The sequence below is a fragment of the Giraffa tippelskirchi genome, chromosome 5, assembly GCF_054371585.1.
Source record: "Giraffa tippelskirchi isolate mGirTip1 chromosome 5, T2T-mGirTip1v1.2.pri, whole genome shotgun sequence".
Taxonomy (NCBI): Eukaryota; Metazoa; Chordata; class Mammalia; order Artiodactyla; family Giraffidae; genus Giraffa; species Giraffa tippelskirchi.
This window is the reverse complement of record NC_137279.1, coordinates 174712753-174734739: the sequence shown is the minus strand read 5'-3', so window position 1 is coordinate 174734739 and position 21987 is coordinate 174712753. Positions and strand designations below refer to the sequence as shown.

Here is a 21987-nt window from a genome sequence, read left to right as displayed (position 1 = left end):
GATGGCATCAGCAACTCAATGGATATGAGTTTGAGTAAACTCCAGGAAATGGTGAAAGATGGGGAAGCCTGGCATGCTACAGTCTAATGGGGTCCTAAAAATTCAGACAGGATTTAGCGACTGAACAACAACACAGATCTTTTGCTAAGTCACTCATTCATGTTCAATACTTTGTGACCCTAGGCTCCTCTGGTCCATGGGACTCTCCAGGCAAGAAGATTGGAGTGAGTTGCCATTTCCTTCTCCAAAGGATCTTCCCAACCCAGGGATCGAACCCAGGTCTCCCCCACTGCAGGTGGATTCTTTACCGTCTGAGCCACAAAGGAAGCCCACAGATCTTACAGACATGAGTAACAGGATACCAAACAATTGAAATCACCCAACCTACCTCTTCAAAGGAATATTTTTCTACAGTATGAAGAGCATCTTGTGTCTCATTCCACCCTCCAACTGCATAGATGCAATCATTGAGTGCAGCCACCCCAAGATATGCTCTTCTAGTTCCCATTTGAGGAAGTGGAGACCATCGCTTGGAAAGTGGATCATAAACTTCAAAAGAACGAAGCTCTATTCCTTCATTGCTGATGCCTCCAACTACATAAATTAAACCTGAAAATGGAATATTTTTGCTCAGATGGTATAGAAAATAGGATACAAATAATTATAAAGTGTGATAATTGACTTCTGTCCAGCTTATCACAGCTCTCATTTAAGCATGTTACAAAGAATTAGTGGTACAAATTTAAAGTGGCACTGAATTTTCAAAGAACTTAATGATGCTATAATAAAACAATCTGTCAGACAAGGATTTCCAATCTTATTGTTTGCTTAATGATCTCAAGTTCCAGATCCACTGCTATCATGTATAAGTAAAAAAGGAAGAGGAGAGGGATTTCACCCTCTTAAAAACGGTCATACACTTAAACTGGGAATGACATAACCCTGTTTGGTGACAACCTGACTTTTGCTCAAATGGACATAAAATAGAGAATTAAATTTAAATTAGAATAGTTCATGGCTAGATTAAGGTATTAGATACAGCACAGCAGACTGTAATTCAGAGTTTCTTATTAAATTTGATTTGCAACTAAAGATTCTGACAATCAACAATTACTTTTTGAGTGCTTACTGTTGTTCCTAGAGTTCTAAAGTGGTAAGTTTTATGGAATGGCATTTTAAGAAACATAAGCTAAATGTCAGTAAACTTGGGTTCAAGCTCCATCTTTACTAGAAACCAACTATGAAAAAAGACAATTCACAGCCTCCTGATCTTCAGCTTCCTCATCTAAAAATAAAGGGGTTGAAATAGATAATATTCAAGATGCCTCTCCAGCTCTGTGATTTCAGATGAGAAGATAAAATTAAATATAAAACTAGAGAACACTATAATATTAAACAATAGAACATAGTCTACACCATGTAATTTGAGCATTTAGATGCCAGCAGAAATCTGAGAAGGTACTCAGAAGGCAGAAAGAACTTGAGCTAGGAATGGAGCACCTGAGTTGTCACGTAACAATGGCAGACTGCTTTCTACTCTACACCTACATACAAATGTGTTCCCCAAATCTGGACAGAGAATTAGGTTTTATTCTAGAGTGCTTATTAAGTACCTCTCAGTGTACTGCCTGCTTGCTTATTTGCTCAGTCATACCTGACTCTCTGCAACCCTTTGGACTGTAGCCTGCCAGGCTCCTCTGTCCATGGGGTTTTTCAGGCAAGATTACGGGAGTGGGTTGCAATTTCCTTTTCCAGGGGGTCTTTCTGACCCAGGGATCGAACCTGTGTCTCCTGCACTGCAGGCAGATTCTTCACCTGCTGAGCCATCAGGGGAGCCAACAGGTACATATAAATGTGTTCCCCAACTCTGAACAGAGAATCAGGTTTTATTTGAGAGTGCTTATTAATTACCTATCAGTGTATAGTAGACAATTAATAAATGTCTGTATACCGTTTTAATATGTAGTACATTTTTCAAATTTGTGATAGCACTGTGTATATACTGAATTACAATGTACCCTATTTGAAAAAACACTGAAGAAGCCTATGACGCTATAAAGACTGTTTTTGATAATCTCTCCCTACTTAGAAATACTTGAAGGTTAAAGTGTTAGTTGCTCAGTCGTGTCCAACTCTTTGCATCCCCATGCCAGGCTCCTCTGTCCATGGAATGCTCCAGGAAAGGATACTGGAGTGGGTTGCCATGCCCTTTTCCAGGGGATCTTCCTGACCCAGGGATCGAACCCAGGTCTCCTGCATCGTAGGCAGATTCTTTACCAATTGAGCCATCAGGGAAGCCCTAAGGCCTACAAGGTAGAGAAAATGACAATAATGGATAACAGTTCAAATGCTTATTTTGCTAATTAGGTATCTTTGCCCATCTGGAATTTTTAATTTTAGTTTCGTTTATTTTGGAAAAAAAAGATTTTATTTTGGTAATATAGAAATAAAGATATAAGGGGTTTAAAAATATAAGAGATTAGAAGCAGAACCTCCACACTGTTAGTGTCAATTGTTCAAAACTAACAGGCAAGAGTTTGAGCAAGCTCCAGGAGTTGGTGATGGACAGGGAAGCCTGGTGTGCTGCAGTCCACGGGTTTGCAAAGAGTCGGACACGACTGAGTGCCTGAACTGAACAGGCATAAAAAACACTTTTGTGAAAATAAAGCCTCAAGCTCAAACAGTTGTTTAAAAAATACATTTTCAGGAAAAAGATTTTATAAAGCAATTACCTTGCATTTCACAACACCCAAAGTAGTAGCGTGACACTGCCATGTTGCCAACTACTTCCCATTTATTTTCATCAGGATCAAATCGTTCAACAGTGTTCCCTATTTCAGCTCCAACCCAACCACCTGAATAAAGGAAACTTATTTATGAAAAACACCTTAGAAAACATCCAATCTGACAACTTTATATTATGGATGATTATCATATGGACAAGAGAGGTTATTTGTCCAAGATTACAAGAAAAGGTAGAATTTGATTGTAAGTAGAACTTGGACCTTTCAACTCTGTCTAGGTTTCACAAGAGATTTTAACAAACAAAACAAACCCCCAAACTTCAATCTATTGCATAGGAAATACAGTATTTTGCAAAATTATTTTTTGAAATAATATGTGCATATTCAGAACAGTCATCCTAATAATGACATTTAACAAGTCAGCTAAAATGCTCCTCTAGACATCTCATCTGTATTTTATCCCCATCTCCTTCTAAGAGTTCCATACTTGACGGTATTTCCCAAGTAATATAATTTTGAGAATAAGAACTTTTAAAGCTGAAGAGATACAAGTTTCTTACAGAAGGGAAGGAAAATTTCTAAAGCAAGCAGAATTTGACTAAGAATTTAAATAATATTAGATATCTTTAAATTGGAGAGAATAATTACCCAAGGCATAGATAGCCCCATAACATACACACACTCCCAAGCCACAGCGGGGGTGATTCATTGAAGCTACAGTCGTCCACTGTTTAGTAACTGGATCATAACATTCAGTACAGTCAAAAATCATTGAATCCTTTTCACCTGAGTCAAATAAGAGACACATATGAGAAGAATTAATAATGTTAATAGCCTAAAACCACAATACAATATTCAATGGCATTCTGTGTTGTCAGAATTCAACTATTATGTCTGATTTTATACTTCTCATTAAAATTTATTTGCCTACCATGTGTTATTTTGAATCACAGCACTGTCATTTATTAATGTCCACTTAATTAAGCAAAGTAGACTATTACCTGTTTCTAATTCTACCACCCAAACAATCCATGTAATTTTTGAGGATAAAAGTTTGCATTTTGAAACTTCTATATCTTCATAGTCTAGATAGCAGGCTCTGCTACAATTTGAGTTTTAATGCAATGCTTATCTAACAACAAACAGAAAATGGAAAAAAATTTTAAATAGCACTTAAAGTAGAATTTTAAAATATAATATACCTAGAAGAAGTTAATGCAATCAAAGATTGTATTTGGCTTGGCCCAAAAGTTTGTTCAGCTTTTTCTGTAAGATGTTATGGAAAAGTCCAAATGAACTTTTGGCCAACCCAATATCAGACCTTTATGGATATAATTTATAAATTTTATTTAGATAAATTTTTAAATTAAGGAATATATAAATAAATGAAGAGATGTATCATGTTGATGAGTTATAAGTGTCAATGTAAAGATGATTATTCCCAAAATGATTTACAGATTTAAAGAAATTCCAGTTTTTAAGAAACTTCTTTCTTTTTATTGTATTAAAATACACATAATATAAAATTTATCATCTTAACCATTTGTAAAAATATAGTTCAGTGATGTTAAACACATTCACATTGACATACAGCCATCACAACCAGCCATCCCCATAATTCTTTTCATATAGTAAAACTGAACTCTATACCTACTAAACAGTAACTCCCCATTCTCTCCTCCCCTAGCCCCTGGCAAACACATTGTACTTTCTGTTTTACTGATTCTGACTACTCCAAGTATCTCATATAAGTGGAATCATACAGTATTATTTTAAAAAATAGATTTGATGAACTAATTCTGAATTTTATATGGAAGTATAAAAGAGGTAGAATAGCCAAGCACTCCCAAAAAGAATACTAAGGAGAGAGAAAATTCCCTATTAAATAAGCCTATCAGACTTAAAGTACAGCTATAACAATTAAGACAGGAAAAGACAGAGAGATCAATGGAATAGAAATGAAATTCTAGAATTAGATCCATGTGTATATGATTACTAGGTATATGAGATAGTTTGCACAGCAGAGCAACAGGTAAACAAAAATGCTGGGAATTGTTTTTATATATATAATATATATATATATATATATATATATACATATATATATGGGGAAAATGAAACTAGTTCCTTACTAATATGATCTATAAAATTCAGCTACAGGTGAATTACAGACATAAATGTAAATAGAAAAACTATAAAATTTTAAAAAATTAATAAAGGTATATATTTCATGACTTTCGAGTAGACAAGGATTTCTTTAAAAAGATATAAGAAACACTAACCATAAAGGGAAAATATTAATAGAGTTGGCTACATTAAAATTAAAAACATTCATTTACCAAAAGATATCATAAAGAGAGTAAAAGATGAAGCAGAAGAGTAGGAAAAGGTATTTTCAGCACATATAATTTTATGAGGGCCTAGAATCTTGAATGTATACAAAACTTACTGTACAGAAAACAGTTAACAGAGGAGGCCTAAAACTGCCTATCCTTAGAAAGACCTGCTTACAACATTGACCTAGAGTCTGGGAACATGGCTAGTAAATAGTTCCCTATATGCATATAAGATTTTCCTTAATTGATAAACAGTGGCTTTTGCAGTGGTAAAAATGTCCTGAAATTAGTGGTGATGGTTGCACAATTTTGTGAATATACCAAACACCACTGAACTTAACACACTCAATGGTGAATTTTATGATATGTGAATTATATCTTAATTTTAAAATATAATACTTAGAATAGTAACCCAGATACATATATATCTAGAAGGAAATAAACTGTTAACTGTGATTATCTCTTGGAGGTATGATTATATTATGGGTGATTTTTATTTTCTTTTTCATATGCCTCAGTTTCAGCAAAATTTTCTATAGCAAACCTGAATTACTTTGATAACAAAAAAGTATTTAAAAATTATATTTTAAGTAATATGTTAGGACAGTAATATTGATAGTAATAATAGCCAGTAAAGTCATGGCAGTTTTGAAAGGCTCCCATTTATACTTCTGTGGTATCAGGAAAGGGATACTTATATATGGAAGTGTCACACAGGACACTGTGATCCTACATTAAACAGGAGAGAGTTCATGCAATGCAACTGCCAAAATGTACATAAAAAATACCATGCGAGTTTCAGCCAAAGATTATATAGACTTACACTCTTTATACTGACAAAAGGTTATTGCTCAAAACTCTAACTTCTTTGCTAGAATTTTCAGATGCAACATGACATTTATTGATTTAACAAACAGTTTTTGATTGATGATTGCTTCCTCCAAAAAATAAAAATCAAATATTATTTAATATCTCTCATTTTAAACTGACAATGTCATAGTTGGAAAATAATAGTAAGATTTTTGATATACAACTTTCAGTATTTGAGAATGACCCATAGAAATAAAGGGGAAAAACGGGCTGTAAGAGTTAGAGATGATCTAACAAGACTGGTTGCTATAAAGACAAATTACTTGAAAGTAAATCTTAGTATCAAAAGTGTTAGCATTTATTTCTCTTTAGATCCTTCTCTGATAATTGTTTCTCTCCCACATTCAAATTCCCTTGTATTTAATTTTATTTACTAATCATTTTAGAATTCATAACAGTTTTAGAAACACAGTGATTTTAATTAAGAAATAAGTCCCAATGTCTAGCTGACATGGTTTTTACACATGCCACTGTCCAGAAACTTGGTTAATTAAAAATGATTCATAAGGGGATTTCCCTGGCAATAAAGTGATTAAGACTCTGCCTTGCAATGCAGGGGGTGCAGGTTCAATCCCTGGTCAGGGAACTAAGGTTGCACATGCCATGGAGTGCAGCCAAAAAAAAAAAAAGATTTGCAATTCAGCTTTCAGAATTAAAAATTTTTATCACAAACGTTGACCTATATTTTGATTCTACATTTTATGAATATTTTTTCATAAAACCAAATCTAAGTCTTTTACCTGGTAAAAAATCACAGTGTCCCTCTGGTATGAAATATTCAATATCTTATGTTTCCTTTTTCTTTTTTAAATTTTATTTATTTATGGCTGTGATTGATCTTTGTTGCTGGCTGAGAAGTTGTGGTGCATGGGCTTAGCTGCTTGCAGCATGTGGGATCTTCCTGGACCAGGGATTGAACTGATGTCATCTACATTAATAGGCAGATTCTTAACCACTAGACTACCAGGCAAGTCCAGTTTCCTTTTTCTTTCATTCACTTATTTAACAAATGTTTATTCAATTCACTTCAGTTCAGTCACTCAGTCGTGTCCGACTCTTTGCAACCCCATGGACCACAGCACACCAGGCCTTCCTGTCCATCACCAACCCCCAGAGTTGACTCAAACTCATGCCCATTGAGTCGGTGATGCCATCCAACCATCTCATCCTCTGTCGTCCCCTTCTCCTCCTGCCCCCAATCCTACCCAGCATTAGGGTCTTTTCCAATGAGTCAACTCTTCGCATGAGGTGGCCAAAGTATTGGAGTTTCAGCTTCAACATCAGACCTTCCAATGAACACCCAGGATTGATCTCTTTTAGGATGGATTGATTGGATCTCCTTGCAGTCCAAGGGACTCTCAAGAGTCTTCTCCAACACCACAGTTCAAAAGCATCAATTCTGCGGCGCTCAGCTTTCTTCACCGTCCAACTCTCACATCCATACATGACCACTGGAAAAACCATAGCCTTGACTAGACGGACTTTTGTTGGCAAAGTAATGTCTCTGCTTTTAAACATGCTATCTAGGTTGGCCATAACCTTCCTTCCAAGGAGTAAGCGTCTTTTAATTTCATGGCTGCAGTCCACCACTATATATACTCCAGAGTATCCAGCAAAATATATAAGGCATTTAAGAATGTAGTCAACTTAAGAGTTAGAGTCTAAAAATTGAAATAAGACATGTTCATTATTACCTCCAATTGCATAGACCATTCCTCCCAGAACTGCTACTCCCAGTCCACATCGAGCCTGATGAAGTGAAGACACAGTGGTCCAGTACTGGCTAAAGGTGTCAAAACGTTCTACACAACTGAGGGCTCTGCTATCACTCCAACGACCCCCCTGCAATCGAGTATATCCACCTGAATAAAGAAAGGAAAGCAGGTACACAGCAAATCCCTTACTGCTAAATATAGAAATGGTAGTAACAAGAAAAATCTAGCCCTCTACATCTAGATTTTCAATATAACTACTGCATAGTGAGGAATACATACTTTAGAGTCTGCCAGATGCACATCTATTATTCTTAAATGTACCAAGTCCTAAAAGATGATGGCTTAAATGCAATGAGTTCAACCACAGTGTTCTACCACCTGGTCCTGGTCATAACTAAATGTTAGATAAAATGTAAATCTAGGAACTTGTTATCTGTTTAGTTAGGAAGTTTCATTGTGATTTCTATTCATGTCTTTTTAAAAAATATTTTTATTTATTTACTTGATGCACTAAGTCTTAGTTGTGTCACAAGAGATCTTTCATTGCAACACACAGACTCTAGTTGTAGAGCGTGGGCTCAGTATTTGCAGCTTGAGAGCTTAGTGGTTGTGGCACATGGGCTCCGGAGCTTGTGGGCTAAGCAGTTGCGGTGTGCAGACTTAGTTGCTCCGTAGCATATGGGATCTTACTTCCCCACCCAGAGACCGAACCGGTGTTCCCTGTACTGCAAGGTGGATTCCTAACCATTGGACCACCAGGGAAGTCCCTATTAATATCTTTTTCAATGAAAAAATAGTGAGGGTTGAAATCCTTGTTTAACTGTACATCCTATTATAAAAAAGGTTAATGAGCACTCAAAAATTATACATTTATATGTTATAGTATATATAAAATTACACATGTGATGACATACATACTATAAATTATGTTATACATAAAGTTCTTACATACAAATTATATTATGTATATAAATCTGGACAATTTGTTGATATATATCAATATTTTAAATATTTTTTTTTAATAGAGGAAATTCCCTGGCAGTCCCGTGGTTCAGACTCTGTGCTTTCACTGAGGTGGCCCCGGTTAAATTCCCAGTCAGAGAACTAAGATCCCTCAAGCTGCACAGCATGGCCAAAAAACTATACTACACTACATTACAACGCAATAAAATCAAATACAAAATGTCCATACAATATTCCTTTGGATTATCCTGCATCTCCATACTTTGGAGACCACTAGTTCCTATCATCCCTAAAGACCATCTCAGATGCTGTGAATAGTTAATACGTTTGAGATTTATTTTCCTATTTCTCACTAAAATTCAAATATTAATTTTTAAAGTAGTATATCTTAGGCAGTTATTTGACAATAATTGGGCATCTAAGAACTCAAACATTTAAATCATCAAATAACAGACATTAAATAAATATCTCTATTCTTAGATGTGTCCACTATACTATATAAATGCAATTTCTAAATCTGCAGCCCGTATGTGAAATTAAAAATGCCTATTGGACATACTTGCATATTCTCACGTTTAATAACAACAAAAATTTAAGAGGTTTTGATCCTGAAAATAAAGATATTTTATATTACTTTTTAAAAGGTTCTCACCTACTGCATACAGGTACTTTCTTGCTTTCTTCCGAGGTCGAACCTTAGATGTCTGCAGAAAACTACAAAATTTGTTCTCTTTGGGAGATTTGTACACCTCACAGTACTCTTTCAAAAGTGTTTGCAATGCAACACGAAGATTAAAATCAGATATTCCTAAAGCAATGTTGAAAAAGATGTTTTAATCAACTTTTAAACAATACTGAAAAGACATATTTCCATGAAAATGAAATACATTTAACAATCAAAAAATGAAAGCTCATCATCAAACATTGGAGTTTGTTTCCTACAATACCAAATATTTTTTTACAGCATCGGTGTGCTGCAGTCCATGGGGTCTCAAAGATTCAGACACAACTGAGTGACTGAACTGAAGAATATATACTTTCCTTAAATCAAAGATTGTTTTAAAAATATGCTTCATTAGATTCAATTTGAAAACACATGATGGAGAATCTCTTATTAAATAAAGATGCCAGGTAAAACAGGATCACAATTATATAACAAAAGGAAAAAATAAAATTGCCCAAAATTCTATACTTACAACCTAATAACAAAAGGATATAAAACAATATCATACACTTTGAAAATGACAGTCAAAGCAAGAAACAGAAGATTCCAGTTGGATGAGGTCCATTTCCTAAAAAACACAATGAGCGTGAGTGGGCAGGTTATTCTGCTCAAGCTTGCTTAGCTGAAAAGATGACTTGGGAATGAAAGCCAACCTGTGAGCCACTTGGCAATAAGTACTGGCCTCCAGGAAAGGGCACTATTTTCTAACTTGCACAAAAGCATTATATATGCTAGCAAGGGACTGTCTCTAAGCCTTGTCTCTACATCCAAAAAACAATACTGAGGAAAGAAAGTTAACTAACAAAATCTTGAGAGTCTCACTAATAACTTTAGAATTTGGAGAAAGGAAGAATGAGCAAGTAAGAAGCAGAACTGAAGTCAAACAGCAAACCTGTTTTAAGAAAAATTATTTACAGGACCATCAGTAAAGGTAGAGAGGAGTACCAGGGTTTGCCATCTAACAGAGCTCAGTGGTAGCCAAAATCCACAGTAGTGAGAAATATCCTTGGCTGGGTTAAGTAGGTCTTGATATCAGATCAATAATTGGATCTCACCAAGAGAGAGATATTCTTTCACCACCCTCATGCCTCAAGCTAGAAAGAAGTGGTGAGAACACAATACACAGCAATCCAATTTTAGGTGGGAGAAACATAGTAGTAATCCCAAGATTGCCAGAAGAAATATCAATAACCTCAGATATGCAGATGTGCATGTCTGCATGCTAAGTCGCTTCAGTCATGTCAACTCTGTGAGACATTATGGACTGTAGCCCACGAGGCTCCTCTGTCCAGGGTATTCTCCAGGCAAGAATACTGTAGTGGATTGCCATGCCCTCATCCAGGGAATCTTCCCGACCCAGGGATCAAGCCGGTGTCTCTTACATCTCCTTTGTAATTGGCAGGCGGATTCTTTACCACTAGCTGGGAAGCCCCCAGATATGCAGATGACACTACCCTTACAGCAGAAAGCGAAGAGGAACTAAAGAACCTCTCGATGAGGTGAAAGAGGAGAGTGAAAAAGCTGGCTTAAAACTCAACATTCAGAAAACTAAGATCACGGCATCCGGTCCTATCACTTCATGGCAAATAAATGGGGAAACAATGGGAACAGTGACAGGCTTTATTTTCTTGGGCTCCAAAATCACTGTAGATGGTGACTGCAGCCATGAAATTAAAAGATGCTTGCTCCTTGGAACAAAAGCTATGATAAACCTAGACAGCATATTAAAAAGCAGAGACATTACTTTGCTGACAAAGGTCTGTATAGTCAAAGCTATGGTTTTTCCAGTAGTCATATATGGATGTGAGAGTTGGACCATACAGAAGGCTGAGAGTCGAAGAATTGATGCTTTTGAACTGTGGTGTTGGAGAAGACTCTTGAGAATCCCTTGGACAGCAAGATTAAACCAGTCAATCCTAAAGGAAATCAATTGTAAATATTCACTGGAGGGATTGATGCTGAGGCTGAAGCTCCAATACTTTGCCCACCTGATGTGAAGAGCTGACTCACTGGAAAAGACCCTGATGCTGGGAAAGATTGAAGGCTGGAGGAGAAGGGAACAATGGAGAACAAGATGGTTGGATGGATCACCAACTATCACCAACTCAATGGACATGAGTTTGAGTAAGCTCTGGGAGATGGTGAAGGACAGGGAAGCCTGGCATGCTGCAGTCCATGGGGTTGCAAAAAGGAGCAACAACAACAAATACCAAGATAGCAAGTGTGCCATGGAGAATTATCAGAGCAAGCAGATTTGAACAGAGTTGCCAAGTTAAGCATGAGCAGTATATCAAGAAATAGCAATACAACTATTTAAATATACCCCAGAAAAAAAAAAAAAGAGAAAGTGACTGAAGAATTCAGTTTGGAAGAAAACATTAGCCACATAACAGAAACAGATTCTCTATACACAAGATAGATTTATTTTTAAGAATAAAGATCTTATATGGAAAAAAAAAAAGGCTCAAAGACAAAATGAGATGCATTGCTAAGGAAATAAAGTGACAGTACTGCAGACATAATAAATTAGAAGCAAGAAACTCATTAGACAAAAATCAAATTGGCAATTTGGAGTAAAGACTTAAGAAAGCAAATATGAGCATAGAACAAAAGACAAAATATTTTAACATTCAGTTCAGTTCAGTTCAGTTGCTCAGTCGTGTCCGACTTTTTGCAACCCCATGAACTGCAGCATGCCCGGCCTCCCTGTCCATCATCAACTCCTGGAGTTTACTCAAACTCATGTCCATTGAGTCGGTGATGCCATCCAACCATCTCATCCTCTGTCATCCCCTTCTCCTCCCGCCTTCAATCTTTCCCAGCATCAGGGTCTTTTCCAGTGAGTCAGTTCTTCACATCAGGTGGCCAAAGTATTGGAGTTTCAGCTTCAACATCAGTCCTTCCAATGACTATTGAAGACTGATTTCCTACATTAGAAGATGATAAATAAGAAAGACAAAAAAGTTTCCAATGCAAGGATGAAGACCACCAAAGGAAACATTAGAAATATTCAGGAATTTCATAGAGGAAAAATTTTCCAAAATGAAGGAAAAATTGCTGCACGCCACAGGGCATGACTAAAAAAAAAAAGGAAAAGGGTATACGATATAGTCTAAGGAAAAATGGCAAACTTGAACACAAATCAAGTATAATGAAAGAGAATTCTTTAGGCATCCAAGCAGAAAAAGCAAGTCATTGGAAAAAACAAAACAAACACTCCTTACAAACTTGGGGTGGAGGTGGGGGGAATGCTCCTATATTAAGCATATTGTACCCACACAAGTACCTGTTAAATTTAAAAAGTAACAGGCAGAAATTCTCAGATATGAGAAAAAAATCAGCAAATACAGTAATCATGAACCTTTCTAAAAAAAAAAAAAAACCTTGGTGATGAAATTTAACCAACCAAATGATGAATCAAAACAGAAAGCTCAGGGAATTCCCTGGCAGTCCAGTAGTTAGGATTCGGTGCTTTCACTGTGATGACCTGGGTTCAATCCCTTGTGAAGGAAGTAAGATCCTGAAAGCTGTGCTGCAGGGCCCCCCAAAAAAAGAAAGTTCAGGAACAAAAGACTACTGTTAAAAAACTGGTACAGAGCATTAAAACCACTTAAATAAAGAATAAAAGCACAGAGCTAGGAGGATCATGATTTGAAAAGGATCTATGTAAGGGCTATGTAGACCTTAAGGCAGGTAAGGAGAAAAATAACAATACTAATTACCTCATTTTTCATAGCAGAGAATCTAAACTTTAAAATTGAAACACAAAATGACACTATGGTTTCACCTTTTAATAAAGCTCATCTTTTTGTTTTTATCGTGTAAAAACTTTTTAGAATGACTGTTTCTTGGGATTAAACAAACATTTACCTAAAAATAATTATTAGTTTTCTTCTTTGTTAACTTTTAGTGAGATTTAGGTATATTTTTTGCATTATAAATAGTATGATTTTATATTATAAATAGTATGATAGAATGATTCTTATTCTTGTAAGTTTTTTTTCTATTCATCCTTGCAACCATACACCCACCCATCATCCATCCTCCTATACAGAGACATCTAGAATGATGTTTAATGAATGTTAATTATAACTGGCTATTTCTGCATGGTAAACTTTGGGTGATCTGTTGTTTGCTTTTTTAATAATGTATTACCTAAAGTTTTTATAAGAGCATGTACCATTTTTAAAAAGTAAAATCGTTCTCTAAAATGCAAGAAAAAGATATGTTATCATATACTAATAATATTAAATTACCTGAATTATACACCATAGGGGAAAATCTACACATTTCACATAACACAATTTAACCATTTCAATGAAGTCTTTTGCTCCCTCACTGAATTTTGTGGTAGAGTCTCATTAGTTTTCTGTATAAATTGTCCATTTTTTCTCTAAAACAATCAAAGAGATAAAGTTTCAAAAATACTGAAAAATACTAAGGTTGCCTTTGAAAAAAATCCTCCATTTATTTTTCCCTTGCTTCCCTGCAGTTTTATTCCAGTGCAATGTCCTTAGGTGATAACTACTGGGCAGTACAAAGACTTTTAATATTATAACACTAAAAAGCCATAGGAAAACATGCCCCAATTCCAGGGAACTTCCCTTCAGTATTTTGTATCTGCACCACTTTGGAAAAGTCAACTCAACCATGAAAGCTTTTGTCCCACTCCTAACTTCTCACATGATACACGCAAAAAATGTGTCTGAATAATTTCTCTCTTGCTTTAGCATTTAAATATAGCCAGTCTTCATTTTCTGTGGATTCTTTACTTATGAATACATCTACTCACTAACATGAATTTGCAACCCAAATCAACACTCACAGCGCTTTCCTGGTGGTTCACAGACATGCCATACAGTGGCAAAAAATTTGAATCACCTAACATCCAGGTGAGACCGAAAGAGGTGACATTCTGCCATCTTATTTCAGTTCTCACTATAAACAAGTGTCCTCTTCACATTCTATTTAGCATCATGGTTTTCACTTTGAATTTTCTGTTGGCCTTTTCACTGTTTAAAATAGCCCCTAAGCGTACTGCGAAAGTACTGTGTCTAGCGTTTGTAAGTGCAAGAAGGCTGTGATGTATCTTACAGAAGCCAAACATGTGTTAGGTTTCACTCAGCCTTGAGTTATAGTTTTGTTGGCCATGAGTTTAATGAATCAACAGTATATATTAAATGAGGGGGTTTGAACAGATACACACTAAAAAACAAGTTTATGTGTTGATCAGCTGACAAAAATTTTGTGACCAGAGGCTTGTAAGAACTTACCTCATACTTTTCTTAGGAACAATGGCTCAGTATTTGCTGATCACTGTTCTTGGTTAATTTATAGAGGATAACTACCATGAATAGTAGTAGTTAGTGAGAACTAACTATATAGTAGTAGTAGTAGTAGTCAGTGAAAAATGACTATATATGAATAATGAGAATTAATGATATATACAATTAATACAACATACCACTGAGAAAAAACTACAAATTTGTGTTGACACTGTTAAGAGTGGAAAAACCTAAAAACCTACATTAAATATAACTATATCACATAATTACAACTTTAATGCTAATATTATAATTAATTCATAATAAAATATTTGTAATTCAGTCACATCCTAAACGGTAGTTAAAGCTTCAAATCTTGAAACTGGCCCAAAGTAGTTTTTAAAAATAAATTTAAATATTATTTTTCTAATATAAAGATAAAATTTATTTTATACTATGGTGAAAAGTGTTTTCAAAGTTTAGAACTTAAATATATTCAAAGGCTACACAGAAACTGTATTATTATATCAATATACAATTAATTTTATAATGAGAGGACTTATAGGATTTATTGAGTTTTGGTTTTGTGTTCAGCATATATAGTTTTCCTTAAATGTTAGGTTTTGGTGAAATTTTCAAAGTGGCAAGAAGAAATCTTACACTAAAATAATTAGTACTACTATCAAAAATAGCAGGAATATTTTAGCTCTGTCAATAATTTTATCTCCCTTGGTAGTTAATCTCAAGATAAAGAACTGATTAAAATAATGGGTAGAAATACTGAAATACTACTATACCCACAAAATACAAAAGTAGAATCTTACATATAATAATCATTCAATAAATGTTTGCTATTGAAGTGAAAAATGGAAACACTATCACATTTCAAACAGAGGAAAGGTCACTGGGTAAAACTGACTAATTTAACATGGAACAAAAAAATTACCTTCTATGTACTTTAAAAGTCTCTGAGGAGGTAATAAAGGGAATCTAATTGGGTCCAGCACTTCCACCACATGTTTTCTTCTCTTTCCCAGATCTTTCAGTATCCACTGCATTGCAGCTAAGAAGACCTGGTATTCATCCTCGATGCTAAGTTCTTCACTTCGCAAAATTTTGATCAGCTGATCTTTTGTAAGTGCCAGGAACTCTTCCCCACTATGAACCTCCAAGAAATGGACATGAATGTAGTTTTCTGTAAATTCCAGAAGATCATGGCAGGCAATCTGCTCAGAGAACTGAAAGATCCCAATGCAGTTCAGTGGATCAATTTGTCCTTTCAGAAATTCACAGCAAAGATTAACAACTTCAGTCAACTGTAGCATGTCTGCTGCAACAATCAACTCCTGGACATTATTCACCCCTATGTTCACTATACCTAGGGAAGTAGGGAGACAAAATAACCAATAAAATAAAACAAACGTCTTATATTCAAAAAGCATTATACTTGATTCCACTGATAGCTCAGGCTTTGTGGGAATAGATGGATACTAAGCAAAAAGGCAACAAAGAACTTGTAGAAAGGTGCAAAACTTAAATGATATTAGTACTGCACATGCACGGAGCACTTAACAATGAACCAGGGACAGCATTAATTGCTCTATACATTCACTTAACCCTCCATACAACCCCATATAGTAGGATTTCCCCCCTTACATTTATATGAAGAAAACAGAATTGGAAAGTTAAAGTAATTCAACCCTATGTCACATGGTTAAGTGAGATGCAACATAGGGAGTGACATCAAAGTCCATGCTTTTAACATAGGGCTATATGCATCTAACAAACATTTGACTGAGGCACAGGAGAGAGTAAGACATGGGCCATATTCTTCATTACGATAAAGTGCCATATAAATGTTAATTTTTAATGTGAGGTATAACCAAGAGTCAATAACATATGAGAAGTTTTAAACATTTAACATTTAAATAACTATATATACCAATCTCCTTCCAGAAGGCTTCACTTTCATATACTTATATGACAACTTTGGGAAGAGATCAAATACTCAATTATATTTAGAAAGAAAAAAACCACTGTAATGCTACCTAATAAGGATAAACTCTCCATTCAATCTTTTTCCTTTTTTTTCTCGACCTAGCTGGGTCTTAGTTGCAGCATAGGGAATCTTTGTTGCTGTGTGCAGGATCTATTTCCCTGACCAGGGATCGAAACTGGGCCCCCTGCATTGGTTGACTGGATTCTTAACCAATGAACCACCAGGGAAGTCCCTCCATTCAATCTCATAATTTTCCTTTACCCCTTTTAAAACATTCAACTAAACTGCATGTTTGTATTCTCAATTAGATTTATAAAGTCTGTTAAGAAAAAGCTTGCCCTTTCTGTATTCCCAAACACTAGGTGCCCCCCAAATTTATTATATGTGAATGAATGGCCAAAGACACTACGGTGAGAGGAAGAATACGGCTTGTTAAATGCAAATAGGGAATTTTCCAAAAGTATAAGAAATGGAATTCACCATGGGAATAAACAGTAGTGGCTGCAGAGAAATCTAAGACTTAATTGGATGAAATGAGAACTCATCACAAATTTGGAGAAGATAACATCATGGGTTGTGATGGAAGGTAACTGAAGGAATGGTACTGGATGAAGCCAAGGATTACTTGAGAGTTACAAAAAGAATGCCCTACAACTTAGTAAGTCTTTACAGCTTATTAAAAGCACTTTTACAGCAGCAACAACAACAACAACAAAACCCAATCAAAAAATGGTCAGAAGACCTAAATAGATATTTCTCCAAAGAAGACATACAGATGGCCAACAGACACATGAAAAGATGTAAGGCAGAAAAGTATAAAAATGAAAATCAAACGTTTTCCCATATACAGACTATACAATTTGCCAGAAGTATGGAGCCCTAACCCCTGATGCCTGGGAATTCCCTATATTAACACTTTAGTGTATCTCTTTCAAATCTTTTTTTCCATATATATTTACACTACATATAATACTTACATTGGCTTCCCTGGTGGCTCAGTGGTAAAGAATCTGGCTGCCAATGCAGGAGACACAGGTTCAATCCCTGAGTCAGGAAGATCCCCTGGAGAGAAAATGGCAACCCACTCCAGTATTCTTGCCTGGGAAATCCCATGGACAGAGGAGCCTAGCAGGCTATAGTCCATAGGGTTGCAAAAGTCAGACACAACTTAGGAACTAAACAATATAATACTTACTTACCTGTGTAAATGAAATCTAAAAGTATTTGAAAGATTCCAGCTTCAATTCCTAGAATCTGTACAACATCTTTTGAGGACTCCTTCATTCCTCCAGTGAACAAAGCTGCAAAGTAAGGACTACTGGCAGCCAAAACCAGCCGATGAACTTTAAAAGTTTCCTTCCCAACTTGCAGCTCCACATCACAGAAATGCTGTCCATTCCTCATTTTATTGATCTGAGCCAAGATGAGTTGAGCATGTTTATCTAATGAAAAATGACTATCACCAGCCTTGGCACAGCCCTCATTAGCCATGATGATGATAGATCAATTAAAAGGACTGTTGCCCATAATCTGGTCCTACCCTGAAAAAAAGAAAGATACCAAGCAACAAATTTTTGTGTTTAGCATGTCTTCTATTCATATACATATGAAATATTCCCTATCCTCAAGGAAATTAAAATCTATTTAGGGACATAAAACACACATGAAACTAGTAAGGACTAAATTGTGTGGTACTATTCCTAACAGGGTATCAGAGAAGGGAATAAATAATGCGGTCTAAAATAACTGGACAACACTTCACAGCAGAAATGGAACCTGAACTGGATATTGAGTGACAGTGTATTAAGGTATGAGGAGAGGGTGAACTAAAGAAAATAAGGAAAGGCACAAAGGTAGAAGGATGGCCTTGTACGCTGCAGTAAGGAAGCACACATGGCAGTCAAAATGAACTTTCAAAACGCAATTGTGGGGCTTCCCTAGTGGCTCAGTAGAAAAGAATCTGCCTGCCAATGCAAGAAACATGAGTTTGACCCCTAGTCCGGGAAGATCTACATGCAGAGGAGCAACTAAGCCCATGCACCACAACTATTGAGCCTATGCTCTAGAGCCTAGGAATCACAATTATTGAGCCCACATGCCCTAGAGCCCATCCTCTGCAACAGAGAAGCCACCACAATGAGAAGCCCAAGGACCATAACTATAGTTTGGCCCTGGCTCACCACAACTAGAGAAAAGCCAGTGCAGCAATGAAGACCCAGCACAGACAAAAATAAATAAATGAGAGATTTTTTTAAAAAAAGAACTTAGCGTTCTCTTAAAAAAAAAAAAAAGTAATTGTGATCAGGCCAACTGTCTGCTTAAAATCTTTCAATTTGTTCACTTCCTTTAGCACAAAAAAGACCTTCACATTTCACCTCTGTCTACCTATCCAATCCTACCTCTTACAATCCTCTTTGAATACTTTTAACACTCCAATAAAACCTAATAATTTGCAGTTCTCTAAAGGCATCTCTTTCATGACATCTTTCCCCACCTTTTCTGTCTCGATCTTTGTTATAATTCAAGACTGTTCAAACTTAATAACCTCCAGGAAATCTTCCCTGTTCCTCTCTTCTCTGGGTTTGGTGCTCACCCTAACCATATCTATTTTACACCCCATTATCACAATCTGGGAGCTTCCCTGGTGGCTAAGTGGTAAAGAATCCACCTCTAGGAGATGCAGGTTTGATCCCTGGGTCAGGAAGATCCCCTGGAGAAGGAAATGGCAACCCACTCCAGTTTGCCTGGAAAATCCCATGAACAGAGCCTGGCAGGCCATGGGGTTGCAAGAGAGTCCGACACAACTTAGCGACTAAACAACAACAATCACACTCTTCCTTGTCACCCTACTCCCTACGAACACACACACTCTCTGAAACTTCCCTGAAAGACAATTCTTTTGGAACTATCTTTCATAGCTGTAGCAAAGTGTCTAACATATATTGTTTTCAAATGATTGTGAAATAAGTGAGCACTAAGAAATAACAATAATAGCTTAGGTTGTTTTTGTTTAATTCTGAAAACTTTTTCACACATTATGCCAATTATAATTCTCACAATATTAAGAGGCTGGAAGAAAAGATACTGTTATTCGAAATAAGAGAAGGAAACTGAAGCTCAGTTTCCCAAGGACACAGTGTTAGTACAATGACAGTCCTGGTATTTGAAGCCAGGTCTGACTCTAAATCCTGGGTTTTTCCCATCATATCATGTGCACAGAGAGAAAGAGCTTTGAAACCCACGCAAATAAGTTTGAACATGAACCTTTATAGGTTTGTTAAGAATAAACAGGACAACAGTCATGTTTCAGACTTGTTTTTTGAGCTCACAGGAGGATGTGCTAAGAGGAACAAAGTCTTAGAAAAGAGACTTCCAGCTTCAACAATGAGAATCAAAGGGATAAATCCAAGTTACTTTTTGAAAAAAGAAACCATGAGATCCAGTAATATAAGAGATATCGAGATGAAGCAAAGGAGAAATCTAAGATGACAAAGGCATATAGGTATCAAGGAAAATTACTCAACTAACAGAAATGGTGAGAGGGGTTAAGTTTTCAGCATTCAGTAAAACTTATCAAAGTAAAAATAACTAAGCTGATTATTATGATTACCTAGGAATTAACTTATTGAGAAACTTGACTGAAAAGTTCCAAGGTAGCTGCTAAAACTTCACATCAGCACCAACATAAATGTCAACATATTACATTTAACTTGCACAGAAAAAGTGTATTTCTCTCTAGACAGAAATTTGATCTGCAGATATTATTAAACATGGCATGGCAGTCAGGCTTTTTCTGTTTTAGATTTCTTCCTGTCAGCAGATTCTGGACTCAGCGATTTGTTTAATTACAAGGTACCTCCTCTGCCCCCCACTTCAGGGGATCAAGCATAGCTTGAGATAAAACGCTGCCTCCTGGTACAAAAAAGTGACTGAATATCCATCCACTCTGGCAGCAGACAGCAGAAATCCTCCTTCACTACTAACTACTACACTTCTTAGCAACTGCTGATACTATCCCACTGCCAGTGGAGTACTTCATTCCAAAAGGAGGTACGTAGTGTCACCCCATTTCCAAAAGGAAAGACCTTAATTCAGGGCCATCGCATAGGGATGTAAGGGACGCGCCTCAACAGACACAAATTTGAAAGGTGGATTATTAAGGAAACGGTGGAGACGCTCAGAGGAAGCAAAGAGAATCTATATTTAGTGGCCTCAAATTCACTGCCTCGAGCATCTGGAAGCTGTTTCACTCAGCAAAGGGTGTCAGAAAGAATCCCAGGACGAGCGAGCGTCAAAAAAATAAAAGGCTCTTTGTGCTTGATTTGGAGGCTGGAGCCGGAGAGCTACTCCTAGGATGCTGCGCCACTAAAGGCAGATAAACGATCCGGAGCTACCTAAACGGCCAGGAAGGCATCTCAGACGAGTCTGGCGACAGCAGAAGGTCTGACGACATCAGACCGGCCGGAGCTCGGTCTCGGATTCCCCAGTGGGGGCGGGGAGACGCAGGTGGAGACCGGACTAGACGACGCTCCGGCGAGGGCGAAAACACTTCGATTATTAGAGGCATGCCTGAACGGCAGGAGGAAGCCGGTTCCAGAGGCTTCTTGCACGCTCCTCCACAAAGACAGAGGCGAGGAGGAAACTCCCAACCCAGTCACAGATGCCCCCGGGACGCGGGCCCTTCTTACCCGCCGCTTCCCCTTCCCGCCGGCGCCCGCTCAGGCTCTGCGCGCGCAGCCGCGATCTGCTCGCGCGCAGAGTGGGCGGGGAAAGTCCGGCCGGGTGATTAGGCAGCGCGGTCCGCGGCCGGGTGCTCCTGGCGAGGCCGGGTCTGGGTAGCGGGCCTGTCCACTTCTCTGGCCCGGCAGGTCTGCGCGTGCGCACTGCTCTTCAGCTCCCGGGGAGCGGCGCCTCCTGGTGCTACTTTGCTGCGGTGCCGGGCTGATGCTTGACTACCCGCAGGCAACGGTCCAGCGGCCAGCCTAACCTCCTGGCTGTGGAGGCTGGCGGGCTCGCCCTTTCCACCCCGCCTACCCTTTCTCGATTCTTGTGGCGTCCCAGACAGCCAGCGAGCATCCGTGCTAATGAAAGAGTCGGGACCTAGTCTCCTCACGCAGCCTCTGACGCTGCTCTCAGAGAGTCCACAACCGTCTAGATGTGGCTCAGACGGTAAAGAACCTGCCTGCAATGCGGGAGACTTGGGTTCTATCCCTGGGTTGGGAAGATCCCCTGGAGAAGGGAATGGCTACTTACTCCGGACCGGCCTGGTACAGTCTATGGGGTCGCAAAGAAACGGACACGGTTGAGCGACGAACGCTTTCTCTTCACATAAAGGGCTTAGAGTTTGCACCTCCAGGCCTATGCATCCCTCC

General features: G+C 37.4%; 1 protein-coding gene across 10 annotated transcripts in view; it reads right to left on the bottom strand.

The window, feature by feature from the left end:
• IPP (intracisternal A particle-promoted polypeptide) overlaps window positions 1-21335 on the bottom strand; it is a 75605-nt gene extending 54270 nt beyond the window's left edge. For 3 of the 10 annotated variants that reach the window (XM_081488609.1, XM_081488611.1, XM_081488606.1), the window contains exons 1-8: window positions 21304-21335; window positions 17815-18156; window positions 15563-15994; window positions 9281-9436; window positions 7645-7812; window positions 3393-3530; window positions 2733-2855; window positions 389-609 (exon numbers count right to left, since the gene is read on the bottom strand). In XM_081488609.1, coding sequence (XP_081344735.1) covers window positions 389-609; window positions 2733-2855; window positions 3393-3530; window positions 7645-7812; window positions 9281-9436; window positions 15563-15994; window positions 17815-18106 — 1530 coding nt within the window. In that variant the 5' untranslated portion in view covers window positions 18107-18156; window positions 21304-21335. Of the gene's footprint in view, window positions 1-388; window positions 610-2732; window positions 2856-3392; window positions 3531-7644; window positions 7813-9280; window positions 9437-15562; window positions 15995-17592; window positions 17678-17814; window positions 18157-20225 lie in introns of all 10 variants that reach the window. The other 7 variants (XM_081488612.1, XM_081488607.1, XM_081488610.1 and 4 more) reach the window with 5 other exon arrangements.
• Between the last annotated feature and the right edge of the window lie 652 nt (window positions 21336-21987).